This window comes from Sus scrofa, chromosome 12, assembly GCF_000003025.6.
Source record: "Sus scrofa isolate TJ Tabasco breed Duroc chromosome 12, Sscrofa11.1, whole genome shotgun sequence".
Taxonomy (NCBI): Eukaryota; Metazoa; Chordata; class Mammalia; order Artiodactyla; family Suidae; genus Sus; species Sus scrofa.
The window spans coordinates 21,163,216-21,175,226 of NC_010454.4; the positions used below are offsets into that span (position 1 = coordinate 21,163,216).

At 54.4% G+C, this 12,011-nt stretch overlaps 1 protein-coding gene across 1 annotated transcript; it reads left to right on the plus strand.

Annotated features, from left to right (window-relative positions):
* KRT35 (keratin 35) lies at positions 3,151-8,679 on the plus strand. The gene is made up of 7 exons (XM_003131434.6): positions 3,151-3,938; positions 5,283-5,365; positions 5,569-5,725; positions 5,885-6,046; positions 6,332-6,457; positions 7,178-7,398; positions 8,200-8,679. Exons 1-7 carry the CDS (start codon positions 3,468-3,470, stop codon positions 8,345-8,347), a joined length of 1,368 nt encoding a protein of 455 aa, XP_003131482.3. The 5' UTR covers positions 3,151-3,467; the 3' UTR covers positions 8,348-8,679.

The window sequence follows — 12,011 nt, forward strand, 5'->3', positions numbered from 1 at the left end:
TTTCAGGTTCTCTGGAGCAGAGAGATCATTCCCTTGGAGAGTCCAGGGAAAGCCTGAGGGGAGGTCTGAAATTGATGGGAACATTGGAGGATGGGCAGAAGTCAGAGGAAAGAGAGAGGGAGCTCCCTTCATGGCTCAGCAATTAATGAACCCAACTAGGATCCATGAGGATTCGGGTTTGATCCCTGGCCTCGATCAGTGGGTAAGGATCCCGCGTTGCTGTGAGTTGTGGTGTAGGTCACAGACCTGGCTTGGATCCTGCATGGCTGTGGCTGTGGCTGTGGCATAGGCTGGTAGCTGTAACTCCGATTTGATCCCTAGCCTGGAAACCTCCATATGCCACATGTGCAGCCCCCAAAAAAAGCAAAAAAAAAAAAAATTCTGAGCCACACCTTGAGTGCTGCATTGGCTTTTGGCCCAGAGAACACTTGGTGTTTCACCAAAGGTTCGTCTGGACAGGCGCCGCACCGACCCAGGGATGTTTTGATCTGCTGCCCTCCCTGATTGCAGTGTCCCCATCTGAAGGGGTAGGGAGAGCGAGCTTGACTTGGGAAGTAGCTTTCCCTCCCTGCTCTCTACTCACTTTTGCTCTCCTTCCTTTCTCTTTCCCTCACCTTCCATGCTCCTTTCTTCTCAAAAAAGTTCTTTCTTTGCTTCCTTACTTAGCACAATGTCCCAAAGGAAAAGCATCCATCCATCCATCCATCCATCCATCCATCCATCCATCCATCCGTCCGTCCATTCACTATGAAACCTCCCGAAGCCCACTACTATGGTTGACACTATAGAGGCTTCATAAGAAGTACGAGGTCCGTCCTGGTCCCCCAGGCAGAGAAGGCTGGGACAGAAGACAAGTGGAGAGCATCCATGAAGGGAAATCAGCAGATCAAACATGGATCACCGATGTGAGTGTTCAGAGCCAGGAGGCCTTGCAGGGCTGGGGTCCAGGGAAGGTTCTAGGGAGAAGATCAGGCTGGGGCTGGAGCTAGAAGGCCTGGGTCTCAGGCTCTTTGGGAAGACCAGGAACCAGCACCCTACCACCCATGGTTGTGCTGCTGGGCGTGTGGGGGCCTCAAAGAAAAGATGCACCTTGAATGGTTGTGCAAAGGCTAGTTCTGCTGGCTCCATGGCTCATCGGCTGTGTAAGCTCAGGCAGGCTCTGAAACACCCTGAGCCTCAGTTTACTCACCTGCTGAAGGGGGGGCACTGGGGATGCTGTCTTAGGAGGCTGTTTTGAAGAGCGCAAGAGAGAATGGGTGGAGAGAGCCCAGTGAATGCCGGCTGGTTCCCTTAGCCTCGTGATTAGCAGAGCTGCCAGGGAGAGCCCTTTCTGGGAACCCACGTGACACTTGGGTGACATAAACAGCATGGGGCTTCCCAGGCCTTGGCTGCTGTGGCTCCTCTGGGTCCTGCAGCTTCAGGGTAGCCCTTGTTGAGCTAGAGCACGTCCCCAGGAGGCTGTGGCTTATCATGGCTCTGGCAGAGCCTACGCCCCATGGGTGGGAATGCACACACCCAAGGAGGTGCAGCCGGGCTTTCTGCTGAGCTGCGTCCTTTGCACTGGAGCACGGCTTTCCAGGCAGGAGAGGCTGAGGCAGCCAATGGGGACCTGGGCTTGTGCTGGGCGGCGGTTGGTCACACCAGGCCCTGGGTGTGAGAAGGGCACGGTGACTCATGGGTGCTCTCTACCTGAGGGCCCCAAACACATGCACCTGGCCCGTGGATTGGTAGCCTCTGTGCTCAGAGCCCACTCATGCTCCCTGGTGACAGCCGCTTGGCATCGCCAGGCTGAGTACAAGATGCCACCCATGTGGGGGACCGGCAATCCCAGTAGCTGCTGTCCCCGAGCACTTAACCAGAAACAGCTGCCCTTCTAGATGCTTCCAACGCAGGTGGTCCTCACAGCGGTCCTCGGACGTGGGTGCTTTATCCTCTTCCCATTTCACAGGGAAGGAAACAGAGGGAGGTGGAGAGACATGAAGTGACATGGTTGGTATGCGGTGGGGCTGGGATTTGAACCCACGGAGTTCACGCATAACCGCAATGCTGTGCGGCATCTCCTGGGACCCCAGAGGCTATTGGCCACCCCCTCGTGGAGCACACGTGCTGCAGTCCTTTTCACTCTCCTCAGAGCCCAACCACGTCTGGCAACCCAGGGCCGGATGCTGGAGCAGAGTGGGAGGCGGGCTGTGTCGGGATGGCCAGGCCAGCCCGGGGTGAGCAGCTCGGCTCTGTGGCTGGAGACACTTGGCAAGCTCTTAGCATCCCCTGGTCTTGGTTTCCTCAGCTTGGATGTGGGGATGGGGCGCTCGGGCTCACAGAGCCGCGTGAGAACCGACACGGTGCTTGGATGACAGTGGTTCTCCCGTGGGAAGCTGAGACTTGTCTCTAGAAGACTGAGCAGGACCCGGGGCTGCAGGGCAGGCCAGAGGGCAAGTCCCCCAAGGCTCTGCCTGACGACCCCCATCCTGGCTCCACCTGCCTGTCCTCTGCTCAGCTCCTGGGTCCTCTTCCAGGTCCTGCTTGTGTGGCAGGTGGGAGCAGCTGAAAAGCAATCCACGATTGTCAAGCTCTTGGCGTCAGTTCAGACAATCCCGATAGCAGAGCAGAAACCCCGAAAGTCAAGTTCTATGTGCTTCTGAGGAGGCCACTCACGTGCCCTCAGGTCCCCAGAAGAAAAGGCTTCCCTTTTACTCAGCCAGCCCCGGGGAAGACGTGCCTTCCCACACTGGGAGGGGTCACCACGAGTGGGGGCCCAGGGAGCTGACCTTTAGTCCTTTGGGCTGGAGCTGAGGCTGCACAACCAGAGCAGATTTCCCGGCAAGAAAGGAAGTGGGGATGTGTCCCCTGCGGCTCGGCTGTATCTGGGGTGACCACCTATCCCATGACTGAGGGGTCCCCTGGAGACGGGGCTTTATCACAATCCTGGGGAATTTGGGATGGTTGGTCACCATAGCCAAATTTTCTGGGCCATTCTAGAACCTTTTGTGTCTCCCCAGGCATGAAGCCCCTGCCTTCCAGCGACAACCAGGCTGGCTGGTCCATCTCCCAGGAGCCAGCCCCGGGCCTCCTCTAACTCCCTTAGGCTCATAAAAGGAGACACTGCTGGAGAAAGTCAAGACGGCTGGATCCCACCCCTCTTAACAAGGAGGCTGTGGTCTGGGTGCTGATGACAGGCGCCTTTGAAGAACAGACAGAGACGTGGTCCCCGAGGCGACACGGGGTGTTGGAGATGAGTCTCGACGTGGCCGCTGGTCCAACGGGGCTCCTTTTTTATGAGCCCGGGAAACGTTCATGGGAAGCTAAATAACAGGTTAATGAGGGGTTCTGAGAGCAAGTGGCATTAACTTTAACGAGGAGAAAACACTCTGCAAAGGCCAACGCCCGCCGGGGCAGAGATATAAACCTGGGGCGAGGAGCTGCCGCTCAGCCACGGGGTGTCTGGATGTGACCATCTCACTGCAGCCATGGCTTCCAAGTGCCTCAAGGCCAGCTTCTCATCTGGGTCTCTCCAGGTCCCGGGAGGGGCCGGTGGGGCCTCTGCTCGCGTGTCCGCGATGTACTCCAGCAGCTCTTGCAAGCTCCCCAGCCTCTCCCGGGGGGCCCGGAGTTTCTCTACCTGCTCCGTTGGGCTGGGCCGGAGCAGCTGCAGGGCTGCCAGCTGCCTCCCGGCTCTCTGCCTCCCCTCCGGAGGCTTTGCCAGCAGCTACAGCATGGGTGGGGGCTGGTTTGGGGAGGGCATCCTCACGGGCAACGAGAAGGAGACAATGCAGTCCCTCAATGACCGGCTGGCCAGCTACCTGGAGAAGGTGCGGCGGCTGGAGCGGGAGAACTCGGAGCTGGAGGGCCGCATCCGAGAGTGGTGTGAGCAGCAGGAGCCCTACCTGTGCCCCGACTACCAGTCCTACTTCCAGACCATCGAGGAACTCCAGAAGAAGGTGAGGGGTCTGGAGTGGCTTTGATGATGCCACCAGCACTGGACTGCTAGTTTTGCTCCCATGGGGCACTTCAGAGATCACAAAGCCTGGTCACATCTGTGGCCTCCTTTGCTCCTTCCAGTAATCTGATGAGGGAGGTATCATTAGCCCATCTTACAGATGAGCACACGGAGGCTCAGGCTGGTTCACGGACTTATTCAAGAGGATCCAGATGGCAGTTAGTGGAGCCAGAGCTTGAATACAGGCTCTATGAACTAACTGGTGGGGAGACCTTTAATAGCACAAGCCACTTCTCCGAATTTGAAATTTTTTTTACCTGTGCCTGTAGCATGCAGATTCTGGGGCCAGGGATTGAACCCGTGCCATAGCAGCAACCTGAGCCACAACAGTAACAGTGCTAGATCCTTAGCTCACTGAGCCACCAAGGGACTCCTTTTTATTTTGCTTTTTTTTTTTTTTTTTTTTTTTTTGGCACGGGGGGAGGCTGCACCCGTGGCATAGGGAGGTTCCCAGGCTAGGGGGCTAATCAGAGCTGTTGCTGCTGGCCTACGCCACAGGCACAGCAACACCAGATCCAAGCCACGTCTGTGACCTACACCACAGCTTGAGGTAACACTGGATCCTTAACCCACTGAGCGAGGGCAGGGATCGAACCTGCGTCCTCATGGATATTAGTCAGATTTGTTTCTGCTGAGCCATGATGGGAACTCTGGGACTCTTTTGAATTTTAATCTTCCTTCCTTCCTTCCTTCCCTCTCTCTCTTTCTTTTCTCTTTTCTTTCCTTTTCCTCTTCTTTCTCTCCTTCCCTCCTTCCTTCCTTCCTCTTCTCTCTCTGTTTTGTGGGTGAGGGGATTGGATTTGCTGTGTTTGGTGCAGTTATAGTTTTCCTATAACTAATTCAGGGAAGGAAGAAGCAGTCAGAAGTTTCCTTCTCGTCCAGCCTGCGTCCCCAGAAAGTACTAGGTACCTCCTGAGAGGGACCATTTGTGTCCAGGGAACCAGAGAGTATGCTCTTGGTAATGACCTGCCCTGAGCCCTCTGGAGTCTGGGGAGAGAGAGGGAGACAGGAAGAAGCCGCCACGCCACGTCTTTCTGGCAGCATTTCCATGCCTCCCTCTCTCTAACTTAGGCTACAGTTTTTAGACGCTCTGCACTGGAAGGGACCGTAGAGGTTTCCTGCTCTGACCCCTACAGCCTGCCCAGAAGCCTTCATGGAGCCTCAGCTGCCAAGAGCCCAGGGATGGGCGACCCTCTCCCCTCAAAGGCAGCCCACGCCAGGCGTGGGGCGCTCCAAGCAGAAGAATGTTCTTTCTTGCACTGAAATTGCTTCTCTGTTTCCCCAGACCCTGTGCACCAAGGCAGAGAATGCCAGGCTGGTGGTGCAGATTGACAATGCCAAGCTGGCCGCAGATGACTTCAGGAGCAAGTAAGTTGACCTGCCGACCCCTGGGTTGGGGGCTGGTAGAGCTGGACTTTGGTGATGCCCAGACTACATCACTGAGGGTTTCGGCTACACTGAGTCCCTGAGGCATAAGGCAGGACACACCGCACCAGGCCAGTCTGGGGTGGGGTCTGACTTGGACATAAAAACGAAAAGCAGTCTTAGGTGTCCTGCTATGTGCCTGCCAGGTATGAGACGGAGGTGTCCATGCGCCAGCTGGTGGAGTCAGACATGAACGGCCTGCGCAGGATCCTGGATGATCTGACCCTGTGCAAGGCTGACCTGGAGGCCCAGGTGGAGTCCCTGAAGGAGGAGCTGCTCTGCCTCAAGAAGAACCATGAAGAGGTGAGCACGGGCGAAGAGGTGAGGGTGGGCGAAGAGGTGAGCACGGGGAGCAGATGAGCACAGGAAGCAGGTAGGCTTGGGGGAGCACTAGGTATGGGGGAGGAGGGTGAGTGAGGCGCCATCTGGGGAAGCTAGTGCTGACCCTGGTCTGTGCCACAGGAAGTGAACTCCCTGCGCTGCCAGCTTGGTGATCGACTCAACGTTGAGGTGGACGCGGCCCCCCCTGTTGACCTGAACCGGGTTCTGGATGAGATGAGGTGCCAGTATGAGACCCTGGTGGAGAATAACCGCCGGGATGCTGAAGACTGGTTCAATACCCAGGTAGGCACCTGCAAATAGCAAGTGCAACAGAGACACAGGTGGGTCACAGAAGGGACCTCGAGGCTCTGAATCAAGAAGCCTGAGTTTGTGTCCCAGCTCTGTCCCAGCCTCGCTTGTGCACCTTGGGCAGGTGCTGTCCTGAAAGCAACCATGTCCTCAAGGGGGAAGTTGGACTGGGTTATCTGGAAGGTCCTTTGCAGCTCGTGGTTCTAAGCGGCCTCCGTCGACCTCTGAAGCTGAGTCCCCGGTGTTCCTGACCAGGTCCTGTGTGTGTGTGTGTTTCAGACGGAGGAGCTGAACCAGCAGGTGGTAACCAGCTCAGAGCAGCTGCAGTCCTGCCAGGCAGATATCATGGAGCTGAGACGCAATGTCAACGCCCTGGAGATCGAGCTGCAGGCCCAGCACAGCATGGTGAGCCTGAGACTGGCATGGGGCTGCTGCTGCTGGACCAAGCCTAGCAGTACATGGGCCGCCAGTCACCATGCTCTGACCTTGTGGGCAGGCTCCAGGGGCTCAAGCTTTTTTTTTCGTTCTTTTCCTTTTCTTTCTATGGCTGCACTTAGGGCACATGGAAGTTCTGGGTTAGGGGTCAAATCGGAGCTGCATCTGCGACCTAGGCTGAAGCTTGCGGCAACATGGATCCTTAACCCAACGAGCGAGGTCAGGGATTGAACCCACATCCCAACGGACACTGTGTTGGGTTCATAACCCACTGAGCCACGATGGGAACTCCTCAAGTTCTTGCGTGTCAGCAATTTTCTGTGCAGAGAAGAGGGAGTGAGGGCCCAGCTCCCATTCACTAAGGTATCAGCGGTAAAAGACCTTAGTAGCGGATGACATGCGCTAGCAGCAGCTTCTGTGTTTGTGTGAGCAGGTTCATTCTGCATAATTATCAGTTACTCAGAGACATCATTAATGCGGGAGCTGCTCTCCAGATCAGGCCACAGGGGCTAACTGGCTCATCTTAAATGAGATGTCTGATGGTGGTTCATCCAGGCTCAAAGTGATTCTCTGAGCTTCCATTCCTGGATTCTGAGGCCTCACCGAGACCCTGATGGATCAGGTGTGGTTTCCTTGATGCGTCTCTGACCTCTGACCTTCTTCCTCTCTATACCTGCCTTCTCTTCAAAGAGAGATGCTTTGGAATCTACACTGGCGGAGACGGAGGCCCGCTACAGCTCGCAGCTGGCCCAGATGCAAGGCCTGATTGGCAACGTGGAGGCTCAGCTGGCGGAGATCCGGGCTGACCTGGAGCGTCAGAACCAGGAGTACCAGGTGCTGCTGGACGTGCGGGCCCGGCTGGAGAGTGAGATCAACACGTACCGGGGGCTGCTGGAGAGCGAGGACTGCAAGTGAGTACCACCGTGGCGTGCTTGCTGAACACAGTCCACCAAGTTCTGGAGAGACAGCGTGGTGTCTGGGAAGCAGTGGGAGTCAGGAGCCCTGGGTTTTGGTTCGGGTCTTTTTTTTTTTTTTTTTTTTTGTCTTTTTGCCATTTCTTGGGCCGCTTCCATGGCATATGGAGGTTCCCAGGCTAGGGATCAAATCGGAGCTGTAGCCACAGCAACGCGGGATCCGAGCCTCGTCTGCGACCCACACCACAGTTCATGGCAACGCCAGATCCTCAACCCACTGAGCAAGGCCAGGGATCGAACCTGCAACCTCATGGTTCCTAGTCGGATTCATTAACCACTGAGCCACGACGGGAACTCCTGGTTTGGGTCTTGTTATACATTCATCCTGTGACCCTCCCTGGCTAGTCCCTTTCTTCTTTCTTTTTTCTTTTCTTTTTTAGGGCTGCACTGGTGGCATATGGAAGTTCCCAGGCTAAGGAATGGTGCCGGCCTACACCACAGCCACAGCCACAGAGGGATCTGAGCCGCACCTGTGACCTACATCACAGCTCATGGCAATGCCGGATCCTTAACCCACTGAGCAAGGCCAGGGATCGAACCTGGATCCTTGTGGATACTAGTTGGATTTGTTTTGGCTGCACCACAACAGGAACTCCTGCTATCCCTTCTTTTGCTGGGCCTCCAAGATTTTCCTATTGGTAGAATGAGCGGGTGGGACTAGGGGATTTTTAAGGTGCTCTGAGTAACTGAAAAAAGCAACTGGGAAATCCTAGCGATCTGTCCTTTTTCTTTTCCTAGGCTCCCCTGTAACCCGTGTGCCCCCGGCCACGCGCCCTCCAAGCCTTGCCTCCCCTGTCTTCCTGCGGCCTCCTGTGGACCTGGTGTAGCACGCACAACCTGTAGCCCCCGCCCCATCTGTGTGCCCTGCCCAGGGGGCCGGTTCTGAGAAGGCCTAATCCAGAAAGCCAAGAATTTGGCCTTGGCCTCTGTTCAACTGTAACCCTAATCCCCAGGAATTCCCTGTCTTCGTGCTGAGCCCAGGCCCAGGCCTGGCCCTGGGAGGGCTCAGCAAATTCATGCCTTCACCTTTCTCAAAGCCTGTCGCCAAGGCTGGCCACCCCCGAAGGTCTCAGCACCTTCTCATTTCAACAGGGGCTAGAACCTCTGTTCTTAGACTGCCTCCTGGCTCAGGTTTTCCTTCTGGGTGCTGTTTCGGTGGGGTCTGAAATGCAGCAGAGGGCTTCTGTTGGTGCAAAAATAAAACACGTTTGCTCTGGCTCTCAATGCCTAATCAGCTGTGTCTGGTGCCGTTGGTCTGTGTTTCTGCTGGATGAAGAGGGGTGACTTGTGGGCAGATGAATGGGGGATGTTGGATCACGTGTGACCCTGAGGATGACTGGGTCCCGTGGCCCTATTTGGGGTGGTTGGAGGTCTGCAGTGGGGTGTCTAGCGCAGCCTTCCTGATTAAGAGCCTTCTCTAAGATTCTGCTGTGGTAACAGGTGCAACCACCCCGCTCCTACCACCCTTCTCAGGTCCCAGAGGAAGATGGCGAAGGCAGGGGTCAGTATAACGTGAAGCATTTGGGGCCAGTTCCTTGGCCTCACGTCTGTGGTCCGTGTCAGAGCAGCAGTGGAGAATCCCATACTGAGGGGACGCCATTCAAGTCCCCCGCTTTCAGAAGCTCATTTTCTTCAACCCCCTCCTTCACGGCTGCTCTTTCTCAGGGCTCTTCCAGTTCAGCAAACCCCCCCGCCCCCCGCAAGACTCACAGCCCATCAAAAGCAGGGGGTGGGAGAGTGAGCCCACCACTGCGACTTCCGCCCACAGTCCAGAGTCTCGTTCCTAAGAGACTCACCAGGTTCTCATGTGGTCTTGACATCTGATGTGGGGCACCGTGCCTTTGGGTCCCGAGGCATTTCCACAGGGAAGCAAGAGCTCTCGGCATCTTGGACCAAAGACCCTCACGGGTGGCGGAAATGTCCTTCCTGAGCAGACCAGGCAAATAGCGTGCACCGTCAATCCCACTGGGAAGTGGAGAAGGACGAAGGCAAAACTTCCTGAGATAGAAAGGAAGGCAGGTTGTCCCCAGATGGTCTTGTGCTCTTTCTAGGATGTCAAGAGCACTGCTAAGGAGCTTCAGTGACGTCAAGAGAGTTGTGACAGTGCCCGGGATGGAGAAGAGATCAGTGAAAGATGCTGATCGAGGTGGTCCCGAGACCCCCCACCCCTTAAGAGTACCCAGTATGGTTCACTTTGCTTTAATTTTAGCATCGTCCCCTTCCGTACCCCCTGTGAAGGAGGGTCTGAGGCTCTGGCCCACCTCCCTCACGCTGCAGGACACCACCTCAGGGTCCATCTTTTTGGAGCACCTTGGCTGGGCCACCCAAAGAGGATGATGGCTTCAGAATCATTCAGTCACTCAACAAACGTTTACTGAGCGCCTCCCTGGGCCAGGCTGTGTGTTAGATGTCACGGGCAGGAGTGACCCTCGATGGAGGGAGGCCTTGGAATGGGACAGGAAGGACACCCACTCGCTGCCTCTCTCCGGTCCTACCTCCGTGCTGGAAGGGGGCCAGCTGAAGGGGGGCCATGGCCTTGGTGGGATGATGTGGGCTCCGATGGGATCAGCCTGACCTGGGTTCCAATCCCAGCCCCATCACTTACTGCCTGTTGTGGAGTTTTACACCAGGTCCCTTCCAGAGCCTCAGTTTCCCCATCAGTGAAATAGAGGACGTGTACTTACTGCACTGTCAGGTCCTGACGCTTTACAAGCACATGCTGAGCATCTGAAAACTGATCACTATCATTAACTCCACTCCGGCTGCTGCCGGGATGACTCTGAGGCTGGGCACCCACTGCTCTCCTGCCCTGGGTTTCATTTCGGGTTTCTTTCCAAGCAGCAGTGCCGGGAGTAAACCAGGCCAGCCACAGTGGCTCTGCAGGTACATAACTTCATAGTGAATTCTGACTCAAAGTCCGTGGGGGAAGCTGCTGTCAGCAAGAAGCATGTGGGTGCTCACTTGATTTTGTGGGCTCCAGTTAACTCTTTCCCATACGCCATACTCTTTCTCTTTAGGGCATTTTTTTTTTCCTTTTTACGGCTGCACTTGCGGCATAGGGAAGTTCCTGGGCTAAGGGTGGAATCAGAGCTGCAGCTGAAGCCTACGCCACAACAACAGCAATGCCAGACCCGAGCAACATTTGTGACCTATGCTGAAGCTTGAAGCAACATCGGATCCTTAACTCAGAGGCCAGGGATGGAATGTGCATCCTCTAAGAAATAATGATGGGTCCTTAACCCACTGAGCCACTAGGAGAGCTCCTTTACAGCATCTTTTTTTTTTCTTCTTCTGTCTTTCTAGGGCCACACCTGTCGCACATGGAATTTCCCAGGCTGGCGTTTTAACTGGAGCTACAGCTGCCTGCCTACGCCACAGCCACAGCAATGTGGGATCCAAGCTGAATCTGCGACCTACACCATAGCTCATGGCAACACCAGATATTTAACGTATCGAGTGAGGCCAGGGATCAAACCTGCATCCTCATGGATGCTAGTTGGATTCATTACCACCGAGCCATGACGGGAACTCCCCTTTACAGCTTCTCTATGGTACAAGCCTCTTTCAAACCCATCCTAATTCTCTTCACGATGGAGCTAATCAGATCCTGCATGGCCCTGCCTTTAATGAGTATTTACTCCATTTGCTGGTGCTTTTTAATTATAACACTGTTTCCATTTGGCCTGAGGTTCTCAGCCTTGGCTGCTCATTGGAATGACCTGGAGAATTTTTAAAAATCTGCATGCCTGGTCAGACCCCCAGAAATCCTGATTTATGTGGTCTGGGATATGGCCTTGCTTTGGGCTTTTTAAAAGCTCTCTAAGTGATTCCCACATGGAGCCAGTATTGCGAGTCCCTTCACTAGGCGGAGGGCCTTTTGACAAAGGCAGCTGGGAGCTTGGGGGCTCAGGGCAGCTCTGACATAGACCATGGCACCATCTGATCCCTATGTTATATTTTGGCTATTCCTTAGTTATAGCTTTTTTTCTCTTCTTCTGAACTTTATCATTTTTTAAAATAAAGAACTATTTTTTGTTCTCTGTTCCTATTTTATATTATTTATTTTATATTTTTCTGAACTTAAATTTATCATTTAAAAAATTGAATTTAATTTGCCATTTTAAAAATAAAGAACTATTTTTTACTCTCTGTTCCTATTTTACGTTATTTATTTTGTTTTACTTTATATTTTATTTTTGATTTTTAGGGCCATACCTGGCATATGGAAATTCCCAGGCTAGGGGTTGAATCGGAGCTACAGCTGCTGGCCTACACCTCAGCCACAGCAATGCGGCATCTGAGTGTCTGTGATCTATACCACAGCTCATGGCAGTGCCGGATCCTTAACCCACTGAGCAAGGCCAGGGATCAAACCTGCATCCTTAGGATACTAGTCAGGATTATTATCGCTGAGCCACGGCAGGAACCCTGGTTTGTGGCGACTCTGCATCGAGCAAGTCTATGAGTGTCATTTTTTCTGGCAGCATTTGCTCACTTTGTGTTTCTGTGTCACATTCTTGGTAATTCTCACAAACGTATTCATTTTTATT

Bases quoted from the DNA above. Each gene is read 5' to 3' on its own strand.
- KRT35 (XM_003131434.6), top strand. From the start codon at position 3,468: ATGGCTTCCAAGTGCCTCAAGGCCAGCTTCTCATCTGGGTCTCTCCAG. The intron at 3,939-5,282 runs GTGAGGGGTCTG...CTGTTTCCCCAG, and splicing joins TCGAGGAACTCCAGAAGAAG to ACCCTGTGCACCAAGGCAGA. The intron at 7,399-8,199 runs GTGAGTACCACC...TTCTTTTCCTAG, and splicing joins CTGGAGAGCGAGGACTGCAA to GCTCCCCTGTAACCCGTGTG.